Source organism: Eriocheir sinensis, chromosome 22 (assembly GCF_024679095.1).
Source record: "Eriocheir sinensis breed Jianghai 21 chromosome 22, ASM2467909v1, whole genome shotgun sequence".
In the NCBI taxonomy this organism is placed as follows: Eukaryota; Metazoa; Arthropoda; class Malacostraca; order Decapoda; family Varunidae; genus Eriocheir; species Eriocheir sinensis.
In genome coordinates this window covers 9,221,820-9,240,024 of record NC_066530.1, presented here as the reverse complement: position 1 = coordinate 9,240,024, position 18,205 = coordinate 9,221,820, and the positions used below count along the sequence as shown (strand labels likewise).

General features: G+C 45.1%; 1 protein-coding gene across 5 annotated transcripts in view; it reads right to left on the bottom strand.

Annotated features, from left to right (window-relative positions):
• Window positions 1-4,972: 4,972 nt before the first annotated feature.
• Window positions 4,973-18,205, bottom strand: part of LOC127002002 (protein fantom-like) — a 152,831-nt gene continuing 139,598 nt past the window's right edge. For 4 of the 5 annotated variants that reach the window (XM_050867319.1, XM_050867316.1, XM_050867318.1 and 1 more), the window contains one exon: window positions 11,134-11,565. In XM_050867319.1, the coding sequence (XP_050723276.1) occupies window positions 11,409-11,565 (157 nt within the window). In that variant the 3' untranslated portion in view covers window positions 11,134-11,408. Of the gene's footprint in view, window positions 6,641-11,133; window positions 11,566-18,205 lie in introns of those variants that run through there. The other variant, XM_050867320.1, reaches the window with a different exon arrangement.

The following is an 18,205-nucleotide window of genomic DNA, read 5'->3' as shown; positions in this document are numbered from 1 at the left end:
CACTACCCATATCACCGAGATATCCACTCACTAAGTGGTGATCTCTCTCTCTCTCTCTCTCTCTCTCTCTCTCTCTCTCTCTCTCTCTCTCTCTCTCTCTCTCTCTCTCTCTCTCTCTCTCTCTCTCTCTCTCTCTCTCTCTCTCTCTCTCTCTCTCTCTCTATATATATATATATATATATATATATATATATATATATATATAACTTGCCACTGTTAAATTGTATGACTCTGTTAACTTTTATATATATATATATATATATATATATATATATATATATATATATATATAGAGAGAGAGAGAGAGAGAGAGAGAGAGAGAGAGAGAGAGAGAGAGAGATAATATTTATCAAATAAATAAATAAAGAAAAAAGGATGAATCACTGTGCGAGAGATTCTGGCTATAAAGAATAGCATGATTAATTATATAATATGATTATATATTGGAGGTTTAGCAGGCGAGAGATAGATTGAGAGTGAGAGAGAGAGAGAGAGAGTGATGGAAACGGAAAGCAGGACAAAATGGTGGGAACTTGGGGAGACGGTCAGCGGGGCAGTGACTCAGCGTCTACACACAGGGTGACAGGGCTCATACCACATGGAGGCGGGCGAGCACCGAGCGTCACTAAGATCCTAACGGCAATGCGCAGTGCCGAGTGATCATTAAGCTTCCCGGAACCCAAGTGATCATGATGCTTCGCGGTACCAGTACCGATATCAGTTATCGATACCAGTACCGGCGAGTGATCATTAAGCTTCCCGGAACCCAAGTGATCATGATGCTTCGCGGTACCAGTACCGATATCAGTTATCGGTACCAGGTACCGGTACCTGGTACCGATAAGGTTAATGATCACTCGCCGGCACTGGTATCGATAACTGATATCGGTACTGGTACCGCGAAGCATCATGATCACTTGGGTTCCGGGAAGCTTAATGATCACTCGCCGGTACTGGTATCGATAACTGATATCAGTACTGGTACCGCGAAGCATCATGATCACTTGGGTTCCGGGAAGCTTAATGATCACTCGGCACTGCGCATTGCCGTTAGGATATCTTAGTGACGCTCGGTGCTCGCCCGCCTCCATGTGGTATGAGCCCTGTGTGTAGACGCTGAGTCACTGCCCCGCTGACCGTCTCCCCAAGTTCCCACCATTTTGTCCTGCTTTCCGTTTCCATCACAGCTCCCGTTTCCATTATTTTATTTATTTATTGGAGTTACTGGATAATTCTTCATGTCCGATTCTTTTTCTTTTTTAGGTTGCTAATAAATATTTTTATTGTTATTAGACTATGATCGAGTACATCCATAACAACTATACATGCTATTTTTTTTTCGAAAAAATAAATATTCACTTCATTCAGAGAGAGAGAGAGAGAGAGAGAGAGAGAGAGAGAGAGAGAGAGAGAGAGAGAGAGAGAGAGAGAGAGAGAGAGAGAGAGAGAGAGAGAGATTTACATAGATTTACATAGAAAATTAGACCACACAGACCCCATGGTACAGACTAGGTGGTCTGTCCTTAAACCTAAGTGATTTTACATTAATCAGAAGGCTCCTAAACGTTGCATTTCTACTCTAGTTGATATTAAGTTGAAGGAAGAGAGAGTTTTCTTTACAGGAAATTTGTTTGGGAATTTCATCAGAAGTTATTAAGAAAAAAAAACTCCTTTGGGTACCGTCAAATTAACGGTACTTGCCCATCCCTACCACCAACGTGTGGACATGACCTGCCACGTCACCAGTAAATACAACCTGGGCAGGTGGGGCTCATTACCCATGGTAGGCAACCCACCCGGGCTCTCACCGAAAACTGGGGTTGGCTACAGGAAGGGCATCCAAAGCAGAAAAAGTCCCAATCCAAACCAAGATGAACAACGACGTCTTCATCAACCTGTCCAACCCCAAAAGGGAAAATAAGGTAAAAGGAAGAAGTGTTACGAGTCAGAGCAGCCATGGTCCAGGGGTGTATTTTGAGGTAACGACTGCCCCATAATTAAGGTAAAAGTGAAATGTTAAGTAATTAATCTGAATTATATTAGTAAACTAAGATAGGGTGATATCAATGTTATATGAAATCCATACAGAGTTGAATAACACATGAACACAGATACATTTAAAGAAATGCCACAGGATAGGACCAGTGAGGAAAGTGTGTAATTACTTAGTTGTATTTACCTAGTTGTGATATACAGGAAGTGAGCTACGCTTGTGTGGTTCTGTCTCGAGTCTCAATTAATTGGTCAAACTTTGCTTTAAACTTGTTTATGCATCTACTGGGGAAGCTGTATTTCTTTATATCTTTCAAGCAGCTTCCTTTTGTGTCCTCTGGTTGCTCTCCCATCCCATACAAACAGATCCTCTCTATCAATTTTATCTATTCCCCTCATCACTCTGAAAACTGCAGTCGTGTTTGTGTGTGACATATCATTTACGTACGTGGTGGCTATGCGTAAAGTGTAGTATGTATCTGAAGTGCCACTCGTATTTAGTGATGGAAATACAAGTTTGGTGTGGTGTGTGGGTGTCAGCATATCACTGGTGCTTGGCGATATCATAGAGAAGTCAAACGAGTCATTAGCCACCTACGTACAACGCAGATGAGTCAAGAGTTACTGCAATGACTGACTATCCCTCCTTCATACCACACACTTATACATGACTTACTTGTACCAATGTAACTCCCTTAGTCATTTCCAGTGTTGAGAGAAGGAAGGGGAGCTTTTTGGAGACTGACCCTCCATGTATCAAGACCTTCCACTTAACCTCTGTTGTGAGTCCTAGCAACTTGCTTGAACATGAGTGAGAGTGATCAGGTATTGGCTAGTGTAGTTCTGGCTGGGAGTGGCGGGAGGTAAAGAGTTGTTAAGTTACTTGGTGGCTGACCCCATTATAGGCCGGGGTATGACCCCTCCCCGTTCCAGACGACCTAACTAGTATGGATATTTGTAGTCGTGACCAGATTACCTCAAGTGTTTTCTTCCTCCAAGCAATTCTCGGTCTCTGATGTGGTGAATTTCCATGTTGCAGGGCTGGGTAAATAGTGACCATTAGAGTAATCTTTGATTGTTGAACTTGTGGTTGAGGAAGGACAACAGGTTGTGGTCAGTATAGACTTGTAAGCATTGATGGCTGGGTTGTATGTAGTACTTCGGAACAGCCAAACCATGGAGGAGATATTTGACCTTCCTTCATCAGGTCTCACTGCTGAGGATGGTCACCACAGGTTGTGGCAGAGGGGATAGTTTTTTGGCATTCAGCATCATGGGTAGCTGTTGTATGCTGTGTGGGGTGGTCACTGAATACACTAAGGTAAGAGGTTATAATATGAGTAATGTCTGTAATGTGAGGTGTAAGGTGTGCTTAATATCTTGGTAACTTTTTGAGTATAGAAGAGTTTGGTTGGTTTCCACAATTAGTCAGGTCATTTAAAGTAAGAGGGTCTGTAATATTCACAAAGGCCAGGTTTCCTCCTTGAGGCAGGTGTTAGGTTAGAGGTTGGTTTCTGGAACTTGTTGAACAAAGATGCCTCTGTTGCCAGTGATGTTCACTTATTCCAACTGTAAAACAAGCAAGATTCTTGAGGAGGCAGCTGTTTGTATGTATGTCCTGTTGTTTTATTCATCATTTTGTTCATGTCATATATATATATATATATATATATATATATATATATATATATATATATATATATATATATATATATATATATATATATACACAGTAAAACCCCGATTATCCGAAATGGAAGGGGGGAAGCCTCTTTCGGATAAGCCGATTTTTCGGATAATCCGGATTTATGGCCGCCATTTTGATCGCCGCCAGTTTGATCGTCGGCATTGTGGCGTTGCGACTGCCGCCGACTGACGATGTAAACAATGAAACCAAACAAACACACGCTACGCTAAACAAAGTAGTACGCTTAAAACATGTGATGTAAATGTTTTATTGTATGTTTGTCTGTGTGTCTCCTTGTCTGGACCAGTGTATGTTGATACTTGTGAGCGTTGCAGATCTGAATTGTGAATGTTGCAGAGTGCGATTGTGAATGGTTGTGCAAGCTTGCAAGTGTGACCTTGATGCATCGTGCAGGTGGAGACACAGTATGATGACTCATATTATCGCGCAACTCGTATGTTGGAAGGGGAATGTGGCATGGAGTGGAGAGGGGAGTCGTGTTTGTGTCGTTGTCTTGAGAGTACGGTGTGAGAGTAGTCGTGCAGTAGTTTGTTCGTTCGCCGCACCTACGTCCTTGCTGGGGCGAAGGTGCGGACGTGGTGTTGTTGAGTTTGTTTAATGTTTTTTGTCTAATACATTGATCTATTCGTTACAAGCTATTTCGGCAATACGTATTAGAAAGCATATTCATTTTAACTGTTCTTATCAATTTTAAATGTGTTAATATAGTACATATGTAGTTACTTTTATTTATTTTTGATGTTTTATAACGTTTTAGTATAGAAAAAAAAATTTAATTGCATTATCCAGATCAATTTCGGATAATCCGCTTTCGGATAATCGGGGTTTTACTGTATATATATATATATATATATATATATATATATATATATATATATATATATATATATATATATATATATATATATATATATATATATATATATATATATACACACACTTATTGTTCATTTGTAATGTTGTAAAATAGTGTATCTTATAACTTTTATTTATACGGTCAAACCTCAAGATCCACAAGGGTTAGGTAACAGACACACCCGTGGATGTTGAGGTCTGTGAATGTCTGCTGATAAATACTGACTCCAACCACTAAAATGGTTACTGTGAGTGTGAAGGTGTGGGGTGGTGGCAGGGTGTGCAGTGTGCCGCAAATGCATTGGCTGGCCTCAAAAGTGCTCAAGAAAACCTGTGGACGGCCAAATCTTTAACTTTATATTATCCATGGATTACCCTGTAGATGTTCAAATAAATGCATGGATCCATCCATGGATGTTGAGGTTTGACTATTTATTTATTTATATATATATATTTTTTTTACATCTTGGCCTATTGCGCTGGTAGGCTTCTTCCAGGTGGATCCTGATGATCGGTCCAAAGCTTCTTCCCGGTGGGTCCTGATGGTCGGCCCAGCCCGTTCTGGCGCAGGCGAGTGTTTATAGTGGCGCCATCTTGCATTGGCTCATGCTACCCTCCCAGAGCTCATCTTTAATCCTAGAATCTAGAGTCCGGATTGATAGGTGGTCTTCTGGACTGCATGTGGGTAGTTTTAAGCCACTCAGCGGCGGCTGAAAAAATCCCAGCTTGGTGGCACCAGTCGGGGATTGAACTCGTGTCCTCCTGAACGCGGGGCCGTCTTGCTATCTGCTAATATACTAGTCATATTTTATTTGTTTATTTACTGCTTTACTGCTCTCCTGGTATCCTTGAGGTTGTTGAAACTCCCCGACTCACTGAATACAACCTTTAATCGTTTCTCGACTCTTCCAGTATCCATTAATCAGGTGTGGTTGTTTCTGGAATTTCAGTTTTGTCACATATAAAACTTACATTACAGTGCACCCTTGCATCATTACGCTACATTAACGAGACGAATAAATAACATGCAATTCAACAATTATAAAACAAATAATGGAATCGTAACATACAAATTCTTTTTCTCCAAGCTCAACAGCAGCAGGCTTCTCAACCAACCATCAGTTTGACCAAAGGCACACATGATTGACCCTTGGCTATCAGAAACCCATATACTGGGTCTGTCCTTCCTGCAGAGATGACAAATGTCATCTTTGCCGTGGTCAAATTTTGTCTGTGCTTTCCCCCGGCTATGGGCGCCAACAGTTTGCTGGCACTTGTTCTCAAACAACCCACTCCTCCTTCAAGATGCCAGAGGGCAACATTCCAGCTGCCTCCCACACAACCACATTTATTACTCAAACTTATTGTTAAAACACAATACAAAGAATATCAATATATATTTCAAACCAATTGTGGTGCATGCTACTAGGGTTTCCAACAATGATAATACAAAAATATTGGTAAACTGCAGGTTGAAATTAATTAATCAGGCTGGCACTCTTGTGCATGAACAAAACACTTGTGCTTAGGTCCCACTGAGGTCAGAGGTCATAAACATCATTACCCTTTTCCCTTCATGCTACCATCATGCGTGTTTCTCTTCCCTCATTCGCAGGGACGCTATCCTTACAAGTATGCTTGACTGTGTTTACATTATTAGCAAAATTAGGTGGAAACATAAAAAGCTATCTTTGGTCTATGCATCAGCTAATGGTTTATGCGCAGTACTGGACTGGACAGTACTGAACACAAGTTTACAGCTATCTAATACATACTGTCGCTACCTTATGGAGAGCTGACAGGAGTTGATGTCTTTAGAAAAATTAGATGTAGAACTTAAAGGCATTAATTTAATAGCCAATGACAATCAAAAATAGCCAGTTTGAAATTCACAGAAGCCAGATCAAAAGTCAGCACAATGTGGAAAGTTATATTGCTCTATTTCTAGATTTGAGAAGATATATAGTGACTCAGTACTCAGGCCAGGGCAGAGTGCAGAAGAATCCATATGACCCCTGATTCTTGAGACTCTTTAGTGAAGCAATTGTAATGTGCCTTAGTTACTCTTGATAGAAGAGGGCCTTGCTGTGAATAAAGTCAAAATATCATGTGAATATAAAAGTTCAGAGAAACATGAAATTAAAATTATAATCAATACAGCCCAAACCATGGCACTGAGGCGGCTCTCCAGTGCAGTGAACGAAACAGTATTGAGCACCCATGAACAGAATTTGAGTAAAATCTATGAAATGGTGTTGTTTTTGTTATGCGGGTACCAATGGGTTGGCGCAACTATTGGTCCCAACCTAACCAACACATCAAGGCCCGAATTCACAAACAGACTCAATAACTACGAACTAACATAACTATGCACTATTGATTTAGCTACCGACGTTAGCGTCAGATTCACGAAGCAAACCTTATATTGTAGTTATAGGCGCGCTAAGTCAGCAAGGCCGCTGATTGGTTGATGACGTCATTGGCCTTGCAGCGAATCGCATGCACGTTTACAGAACCGTCAGCCAATCCTGGGGAGCCCCCTCCAGCTGCTGGTTCGAGAAACCCATTCTCTTTTCCCATTTTTCTTCCTTTTAAGGCAAACTTTACTAAATCGTAATCTATGAATTCAATTATTTCATTGTTTGCTGCACATTTACGATAAGGTAACTTTGCTGTTCAATGTCTTGTTACCTATGAACATGCTTAAGATGAAGAAAAAAAAAATAAGGAGGAGATTGAGGCAGGAAGAGAGCAAATAGAAATATGGGACAGATATCGAAGCAGACAGAACGAAGGATGGAAGGAAGGAATAGGGAAAATTAAGACTGTCTTGCCATATCCTGCAGCCCAACTCATGGGCTAGCTGTCACCCGACAAAGGTCCATGGTCCCTCCACGGATGGGGGCGAAGTCACGGGCAAAATTGAGCCTCGGGCAAAATTGAGCCCGGGCATCCACATGCCTCTGTTATCTTAGCTCAAGCTCGGCAACTTTTCCTCGTCGCCAAGCCATCCTCCAGAGCAGCACTCCGACACCCATGATCGCACATTAATTTTTCTCAGAAAATAGGATACCAATCACATATACATCAATATATTTCCACAGGTGAATACTTAGGGCATGTTCACACCAAGTTGCGACACCTGAGATTCATCAATAATGACAGGGGAAGGAAAAATATAGGTCCCTGTCATCGACAAAATTGAGCCTCGGGCAGAATTGAGCCTGGGCATCTATATGCCTCAGATTTCTTCGCTATTATATATTGTAAGATCGTTCTGTTGACATGTATGGGTAAATCAACGCTTTCTGTATCTACATAAAGAAGGAAAACGCAAAATTCTCCCTAGTAAATCAGAAATTACATAAAGTTCGGCAACTTTTCCTCGTCGCCAAGCCATCCTCCAGCAGCAGGCAGATGTGGGAGGTCTGGCAATCCCCACGGCCAGGTGTTGCCATACCGCCCACACTTATCATATACCTCTCAAAGGGTGCATATCTCATCATTTTATAAAGAAATGGGCCTCCTCTACTCGCAGTTATATTTCAAGTTGAAAAACGCGATTTATAAGCATTTATACATAAATCTGATAATATTGTTAGCATTACCGTCAGCTCCGAGGCAGTAGTTATTTAACAACAAATTTAACGTCACACAGAGCGTGGTAAACGTTTGTAGATCCGCGCGCTAACCTGTGACTTCATCGATTAGTTGGTAGTTATTGCCGTGCGAGCTTTGTGAATCTCGATGTTCTTAAAACTACGCACTAAGGGCCCAAAACTACGCACTAAGCCTTTGTGGATCCGGGCCCAAGTCTCTAGATAGATTTTGCTCAAAGTCTATTCAATTAAGCAAGCCATGGGTGCTCAGTACATTTTTTGACAACTGTACAACAAAATGATCAGATTCTTTAGTTTTGGAAGAGACAAGGCAACTCCATATTGAAGCCACATTAAGGTAGAGAGGGATGTATAATTTTCTTTGAGGCATAAGATTCTGAGGAGGCAAATGTAAAATCTGATCCAAACTTGATATGAAAAGGACTGTAAACAGCACAGTCAAAATGTCTAATGAATAATGATTCTTAAGGTTTAGAGAAAACAGCTGAAATGAACTCAACCTAGACTAGATACAATTCAGTCATTCAGTGGGGTCATACACCAGGGGGGTGCGTCGCCAAAACCAGGGGTTCCTCCAGGCAAGTCTCCATGCAGCCCCCCTTCCCATCCTCAGTACCTCATGGCAGTATCTATTAACTTACTCATGCCACAACCTCTTTGGGCATCCCCTTGGTCACCTCCTACATACAAAAGGGTCTAATATGCATTATGTCAAAATATCATGTGATTTTTGGACTAGTGAAAATAAGGGTAATCCTTCCATTATACCGTGCTAGGTGCAAAAGGCCCTCTAAAATGCATAAAACAAAAATATTTTATGAATCATGAGGCTTACTGGAGACAGGCTCAGAAATGTACCCACCCCCAGACTAGCCACAACAAGGCCTATACATTCATTAGAGTACAAATATTCTGTGACTTTTTTTTATAGGCTCAGAGGAGACAGTACTAGAACACTCAACCCAGATTAGATACAAGAGGGCCTTGGTCCAGTCAAATTAGCATTTTCACCAGAAAAGTTACAATGCTTTCATATTTTGTACACATGGTTCTGAAGATCATAAGAAAAAAATCAACCATCTGCCCCGTGGTGCAGTGGTTAGCGTAACTAGCTACAAATATGGGGGTCCAGACTCAAATCCTGGCCCAGGCAGCTGGCGTGCAGGTCACCCAGCTGTTCATCCTCCCTTCTGGACTGGTCAATAAATGGGTACCTGGGGAAACCTCAAGAGGTAAACTGTGGTAACCCAGATGTCACACTGGCCCTGTGTCCCGAGAAAAATTACCCACCACAGGCTAGAAGGGCCAATGCAACAGAAATGAGCACTGCGGCCACGGGCAGCTGTAGTGCGTGGCCCAATTTACCTTTACCTTACCTGAGCAACCCCAATTCAGCAGCGAGCTTTTAGCACCACCAGCAAGTGATGCAAGTGCTCGCTCTTTTAACCTCTGTATCTCAAAAACTATTCACCACGGCTAAAAAACAAAAACACCATTGGAAAGAGGAGGCCAAGATCTATAAGATTTGGTAATGTAAGCCCGCTTGCAGTGAGCGTTTAGCACCACTGGCAAGTTACGCGTGCTCGCTGCGAGCGTTTAGCAACGAAAGGGTTAAGGGTTTGACTGGTGCTGGTGAGTCAGTCGTGTATACAGGTGGCAGCCAAGTCTTTATCTGCTTTCCATTCCCAAAATTCTGGAGGTTTCATTTTTTGCCAAGTTTAAATTTGGTGATATGCAGGATAATTGTGTTGCCATGCTGCTACAGGAGTGGATGGAAGACCTGACAATAACACAACATGATTTGAATGACACAGATTTGTTAAGTGATGAAATTCTATGGTGGTTGAGGTTTGTTTCACTCCCTGGAGCTTTATATAATACAAAGTTGGTCTGTTCTTTAGCAGCTGGCACTTCATTGTGCATTGACTTAGGATTGTTGAATACTGATACAACCTCTTGGAAACAAACATACTTGTTAAGAAGGCTGACAGTTTTCGTTTTTCCCTGTCCACAAGATGATGATGTATCGCAGCCACTGAAAGAATGAGCAATGAATCTGTGATGTTTCTTGAAACGCTGAAACGTTGTATATTTTGAGGACTGTAAACATTCCTCTGGATATTTCCTTGTGCTTCCTTCAAAAAGAGAACATCCTTATCTTCAGGAGTCAGTGCAGTGACAAGTGCAAAAAATCCACTTGTCTTACTACAACAACTGACTCATGCTGGTTGGCTTTCAGGACTGCAGTTTGAACAACTGCTACATCAGCCTCATTGCTGCAACTTGTGTATCAATATCTTCATAATAAAATGTCTGTTGCAACTGCATGATGAAACATTCCTTACTTTTTAGATTTCTCAAAACCTTTGCTTGAGGAAGTGAGGTAACATCGTCAAGGAATATTACAGGTGCAATGTTTCAAAAGTCATTGCTGTTGCAAGATGCTCCTCGTACTTCATTCATTTGTGGAGAAATCATAAAAAAAGACTAACTTCTGTACAGGAATGCTCTCAGATGAACTGAACATATGCAACATAAACATTTCAAATGTACAACCTTCCTCCATCATAATATGACACAGGTTACTCCTGAGTAAGGAACTTTTCCTTCCTTGCCTTCATTGAACATTTCATACAAAGCAGGTTTCTTTGTCTTTCTCATTAATCCTTTCTCATCAAACACAGACAATGGGCTGAGCACCGACTGCATGGGTTGGGATTTGAACCCAAGCTCATGGATTCATGGCCAGGCATGATACCGATTTCACCATGGAGGCGCACAATGAACAGTCAAAATGTCCTGTGATTCTTGAGGTTTAGAGGAGAGTCATGGTGACCATCTTTAACCATGATAATTTTTTATGAAATTTTTTTTTTTTTGATTTTTTTTTTTTTTTTTATTTTTAGTAACATTTTTCAGTACCTTTTTTTCCCAAAAAAACATACGTTTTCAGTTCTTTAAACCAGGCTAAGGTACTCAAGGGTCTGTACAATGTGTCGAGTCCCCCTCAACTACCTTGATCTGAGCATAAAGTAAAAATATTATGGGATTCATGAGACTCAGAGGAGACATGAGCCACAAGGCTACACATAAGTACGACCAAGGTAGTGAAGGGCTTGTATCACGTGTAGAGTCACCCTCCACGTTCCTACCTGACTGCCATCACCTTACCCTCACCTGCCACTAAAATAGCCTGTGATTCTTTAGGCTTAGAGGAAACGTAGTGACTATCTTTAAGCCAGGCCAAGGTGCTGAAGGGCCTGCACAATGTATAGAGTCACCCTCAGCACTCCTATCTGACTGCCATCCTCGGAGCTCTCCACAGTCAGTGTTTCATCAGTCAAGTCCTGCCTCTCTTTTGCCAGCTGGTGAAGATCAACATAAGCATATCTGTGGGTGGAAATGTTGAAAAGTTTTCAGTAGAGATTAACCAATTATTGGAAACTCATCAATATAGCTCAGATACTTCAGTCATGTTGGCCAGTCATGTGCTTCTGAGATTAAGAAACATTATTCTTGTGGTGCTCGTCACAGCACCACCAAGGCGTGTGTAATAATATAGTGGGGCCTTGTAGCCTTCTAACTAACTGCAGTAGCCTAAGACATCACCACACTGCCTATGACACCATGACAGGACCAGAATGCCTTTACTTGACCCTGCACAATGGCTTCAGTTGTGAGGATTCAGTAAAGACATTCTGGGCCTGTTGTAGCATTGTGGGCAGAGTAGTGATGCTTCAGGCTGCTTCAGTTAGTTAGTCGCTCAATGGTATGGGCTCAATGGCTTAGTGGGGAGAGAGAGAGAGAGAGAGAGAATTACATAGAATTACATAGAAAATCAGACCACACAGACCCCATGGTCCAGACTAGGTGGTCTGTCCTTAAACCTAAGTGAATCTATACTAATCAGATGGCTCCAAAACGTTGCTTTTCTACTCTAGTTAATATTAAGTTCAAGGAAGTGACGGTCGAGCTTGTTTTTAAAGGAGTCAATCGTGTTACACTGGACCACTGACGATGGGAGCTTATTCCATTCTCGCACTACAACGTTGGTGAAGAAAAATTTGGTGCAGTCTGAATTTACTTGTCTACATTTGAGTTTTATGCCATTGTTACTCGTTCGCAAAGTGTCATCGATCATAAACAATTTTGTTCTGTCTATATTTGTGAAACCATCAAGTATTTTAAAGCATTCGATCAGTTTTCCTCGGAGGTGACGTTTCTCAAGAGAGAACATGTTATCTATTAAACTGCTGCAACTGCTTATTTCATCAAGCCTCTCTGATCCCGTGACGCTGTGATCGCTTATATAATCATGAATTTTCGCGCCGTATGTATTGAATTTTCCTGGCGAGCTTCCTTTCTGATGTGTTCTCATGATCGCTGGCAACTTAGTCATACCTTCACCAGGGCCTGAAATTCTACGATAAGGCCCTACTTCGAGTGTTTGTGGAAATGTAGGAGGTGCCTGGAAACTCTCCTGACCCGCCGGATAGTAATCTACCATAACATAATAGAAAACGTGGTTGTGGAAGAGAAAATGGAGGTTGTCAAGGCAGACTAGATTACAAATTTTGAATTATAACTTGAATATAATGCGTAACAGTAAGCTTCTTTGCACACAGGTGTGTGTGTGTGTGTGTGTGTGTGTGTGTGTGTGTGTGTGTGCGGAAAGCCCCGGTTGTCTTGGTCCATGGTGTAAATCAGATTTTTTTTACATCATTATAGTTCATTACCTGACTGAGAGAGAGAGAGAGAGAGAGAGAGAGAGAGAGAGAGAGAGAGAGAGAGAGAGAGAGAGAGAGAGAGAGAGAGAAGAAAGGTGAGCTGGCAGGAAGATACTGTTGTGCTGGAAGCTTCCCCCGGCGTCCATGGGGCTCTAGAAGGCTCCGGGAGGAGCAAGCAGGGGGGCGGGGAGCAAGGCGAGCCGTCCGCGCCCCGCGGGGCTAGCGGCCAGGCGCCAGGCGGGAAGTGTTGCCAACTCGCACATATTTTTGCTACATGTTCTTGTATGATCTAAAATATACTGTAACGTTCTAGACTGTACTGTTCTGGATATATATAGGAGAAGAGGGCGAGAGGGGACAGTCCCAGTCATAGTAAGCTAGTGGTCAGTGAAGAGTCAGAGTGAAGTGTACTACTAAGGAAGAATATTAAACAACAGAAGTTGTGCAAGGTGTTTACATATCTCCCTCCCACGGAACCCAGGTAACACGTCCGGCATAACATTGGCGTCAGGAGTGTAGGCATTTGTTTTTTCGCCATAGAGACTCGTTCCCAAGCTGCCCAGAGGGACGACGTGTTGACTGAACTCTTGGAAGATTTGAAACTACAGGGGGAGAAACAAGAAAGAGCATATCAAGAACTCAAAGAACAACAAGAAAGAGCACAGCAACAACAAGAAGGAACACTCCAAAAACTCAAAGAACAACAAGAAAGAGCACAGCAACAACAAGAAGGAACACTCCAAGAACTCAAAGAACAGCTAGAAGATCGCTTCACAGGATTACAGCAACAGCTACAAGCAGTACAAGATGGAAGTGAGTCAGTACGAAGAGAAATGACTGATGTGACCACGAACTTGGGACAACGCCTGATAGTAGTGGAGAAAGAACACACAAATCTTCAACAAGAGATGGAGGTGGTACGGGAGACGACACACAAAGAAATATTAGGAGTGCAGGGAAAGGTGAACCGTACTGAACAGGCAGTTTGTGATGTAAGTGACAGAGTGAAGGCCCTTGAAGACTGCTTGGCTGGAAACGGACAGCCAGTGCCTGCAGGGGCTAGTTGTACCCAAGATGCTTCTCCTACGCAAGTCCGGGGTAGTTTGAGCCCTGTTTCGCCTGAGTTTATCCCCGCAAGAAGTTTCGCCAGTCCCATGAGTCTGCTGGGTTTGCCTGTTAGAAAGAAGCCTCAGGAGTTTGATGGCAAGGTCTCCTGGGAGGCTTACCGTGCTCAGTTTGAGCTGTTGGCAGCCCGGAACGGATGGGATGACCAAGAGTGCGCGGTACAGCTGGCCACTAGCCTGAAAGGGGCGGCGCTGGAGGTCTCTGCTCAGCTTGACAATGCGACAAAGGGCAGCTACAGGGGGCTGGCGCAGGTGCTGGAGCAACGATATGGGACCAAGCACCAGAACGAGCTCTTCAGGGTTAGGTTCAGAACCCGCAACAGGAGGCGCGGCGAGTCTCTTCAGGAACTCTCTCAGGACCTTGAGAGCATGGTGCACAAGGCATACCCAGGTGCCACCCCTGACCTGCTGACGGTTTTGCTGCGTGATCAATTCATCGATGCCCTGGACAGCCCTCAGCTGAAGATACAAGTGAACCAAGCTAAGCCAACATCAGTGCAGGAAGCTCTGGCACGTGCCATGGAGTTTGAGTCCTTTGTTAGGTCTAGCTTGTCAAGTTTCAGGGACGACTTGACTTCTGGCTTTAGGGCACGAAAGGGGCTGTCAGCGACACAGACAGGTTCCAAGGAACGTGCTGGTACTGCGAGAAGGTTGGGCACAAGGAGAACGAATGCTATAAGAGGAAGAAGGAATATGAAGGTGGCGCTATGAAAAAACCCAGAGAAGGACCCAAGTGCTGGACCTGTGGAGAAAAGGGGCACTTGAAGAATGAGTGTCGGAAAAATGTGCCCCCGGCGAGGGACCACCACTCGGGGAAGCTAAGAAGGACTGGTTCACGGGGGCAACGACCAGTCTGTCCTGTACATGCCCCGAAGATATCAATGTGCAGGAGAACCACCATGTCGAGCTGCCAAGTGGAGGGCAAGGTTGACGGAGTGTTGTGGCCTGTGGTCATCGACACAGGCTCGGAACGCACATTTGTGCGGCCTGACGTGGTGAGTCATCGTCTACTTCCTAAGACGTCGCATCGACTGTGCGGAGTCACTGGACACTATGCAGAGCTCAGAGGCCCAGTGGACGTGAAGTTTGAGCTCGGTGGAAAGGAAGAGTTTCTCTCTGTGTACGTGGCTGACATGGACGACCCCTGCATCCTAGGTATGGATTATCTTGTCTCCCACAGGTGCGAGCTGGACTTTCGTGCTAAGCAGCTGACTCTACGAGGAAGGAGGGTGCCACTGATGACTGTGCACAAGGAGGGCCTGCCAGTGACAGTCAAGCGCACCACCATTATTCCTCCGAGGTCAGAGATGCTGTTACCCTGTCAAATTACGGGTGCCCTCCCGGGTAGTCTGTGTGTGGTAGAGAGTGGAAGTCGATGTCCGGTAGAAAACGGGGTGATTGTAGGCAGTACTTTGGCAGACCCTACTGCAGCGGAAGTGCCTGTCGTCGTGGCCAATGTCTCCTTCAGCCCAAAGAAAATAAAACAAGGGACCATGGTGGAGTTGTGCCAAGAGATCCATCAGAAACCAAGAACCTGTGTCTGCAGGAGAACCCTAACGAAGCCCCAGGAGGAGCTGCCCGACTACCTGCGCGACCTGTTTGACAGGAGCTCCAAGTGTCTAGAGGAGCCCCAAGTGGAACAGCTCAGGGAGTTTCTCGTGAGGAATGCAGATGTGTTTTCCACAGGAGACCTGGACTTGGGGTGTACGGACCTGGTAGAGCACCACATCGACACAGGTAGCCATCGGCCAGTGAAGCAAGCTCCTCGAAGGATGGCACCAGCCCGTCGCAAGGAGATGGATGAGGTGATGGATGATCTCCGGCAACAGGGGTTAATCAAGCGGTCCAGCAGCCCGTGGGCATCTGCTGTAGTGCTCGTCAGGAAAAAGGACGGTTCCCTCAGGTGCTGCGTGGACTACCGAGCCCTCAATGATCTCACCATCAAGGATTCATACCCACTCCCACGCATCGACGACACGCTCGACGCTTTGGTGGGCTCCAAGTGGTTTTCAACACTGGATATGAAGTCTGGGTATCACCAAGTCAAAATGGCAGAGCAGGACAAAGAGAAAACAGCCTTCTCCTACGGTCAAGGCCTGTGGCAGTTTAAGGTCATGCCCTTTGGCCTGTGCAACGCACCGGCCACGTTCGAGTGGCTGATGGAGAGGGTGCTGGAGGAACTTCACTGGAAGACGGCACTCATCTACCTCGACGACGTGATTGTCTTTGGCCAGACCCTCGAGCAGGAGATGGAAAGGCTATTAGAGGTTTTCGCCCGGTTTAGAGCTGCACACCTTAAGCTCAGCCCGAAGAAGTGCTGTCTGTTCCAAAAGGAGGTCCAATACTTGGGACACATCGTGAGCGAGGCTGGAGTACGCACTGATCCTGAGAAGGTGGCTGCGGTAAGGGACTGGCCGACACCCACCAATGTGAAGGAGCTGCGGAGCTTCCTCGGGTTGTGCTCATACTACCGCAGGTTTGTGAAAGGCTTCGCTACGATTGCTGCACCACTGCACCTCCTGATGAAGAAGGGGCGCAAGTTTGAGTGGACAGCGGAAACTCAGGTTGCCTTTGAGAAGCTCAAGGAGGCCCTTATCAGCTCGCCCGTACTCACCTACCCAGACCCCTCTAAGCCTTTTATACTGGATTGTGATGCCAGTGATGAGGGGATTGGTGGAGTGCTGTCCCAAGCATGTGCAGACATGGAACGGGTTTTGGCCTACTTCAGCAAGAAGCTCACCCCAGCCGAGAAAAACTATTGCGTGACCCGGAAAGAACTCCTGGCAGTAGTCAAGAGCCTTGACTTTTTCCATGCTTACCTGTACGGTGCAACTTTCACCATCCGCACGGATCACGCTGCATTGCGGTGGTTGAAGTCACTGAAAAACCCTGAGGGCCAGCTTGCTCGCTGGATAGGTAAACTAGAGCAGCATCACTACACTATTGTGCACCGTTCTGGGCTAACACACGGTAACGCGGACAGCTTGAGCCGGCGCCCCTGCCTACCTGAGTGTCAACATTGCCTCCAGAGGGAAAGCATCCAGAATATGTGCCGCCGCACTACAGTGGAACAGACAGCGGAGGGGCCATGGGAAGACTTGGGAAAACTGCAGTGGGAGGACCGAGATCTGAGACCAATTATGGAGTGGCTGAGTCAGTCGTCAACGCGACCTGGGGGGAAGTAATCTCGAGAGAAAGCCCTACCACCAAGAATTACTGGACTCAGTGGGACACTCTTCGGATGGACGACGGGGTGTTGCAGCGACGCTGGGTCTCTCATGATGGTCTTGACCTGGTCCACGGTGCTACCTGTGACGTCCCGGGAAGGCGTCTTGAAAGAAATGCACGACAGCATCACCAGCGGACACCTTGGAGTAAATAAGACACTGAGTCGCCTGCGCCAAAGGTTCTATTGGGTTGGCATGAGGAAGGACGTGGAAGAATGGTGTCACGCGTGTGAGGTGTGCTGTGCAAAGAAGGGCCCCAAGAAGCGTCGCCATGCCCCATTGCAACTATACCAGGTTGGAGCCCCCATGGAACGGGTGGCAGTGGATATAGCAGGACCCTTGCCTCTGACGACGAACGGAAATAGGTACATCTGTGTCACAATGGATTACTTCACCAAGTGGCCGGAAGCCTACGCCATCCCTGACCAGGAAGCCACTACCATCGCCAAGGTTTTGGTGGAGGAGTTCTTCTGTCGCTTCGGTGTACTTAACGAGCTCCTTTCCGACCAGGGAAGGAATTTTCAGTCAACAGTCCTTGCTGAGTGCTGCAAGCTTCTGGGTATCAAGAAGACCTGGACCACCCCTCTGCACCCACAGTCAGATGGAATGGTGGAGAGGTTTAATTGGACGTTGGGCCAGGAGTTGGCCAAGCAGTGCAACAATGATCAGTCTTCATGGGATCAGAAGCTGCCTGCGCTCCTCATGGCCTACAGGTCTGCCGCCCACGAGACTACGGGGTATTCACCGGCAAAGCTGCTGATGTTTGGACGTGAGCTGCGACTGCTGGTGGACCTACTGACAGGAAGGCCTCCTGGGGAAAGCCTTCCAAGGGACGCCTCCAGTTTTGCCCGTCAACTAGAGGAACAGCTGGGAGAGGTGCACCATCAAGTCCGTGGTGCCTTGAAGTTCTGCGGAGAGGCCATGAAGCGCGGTTACAATATGAGGGCAAGCC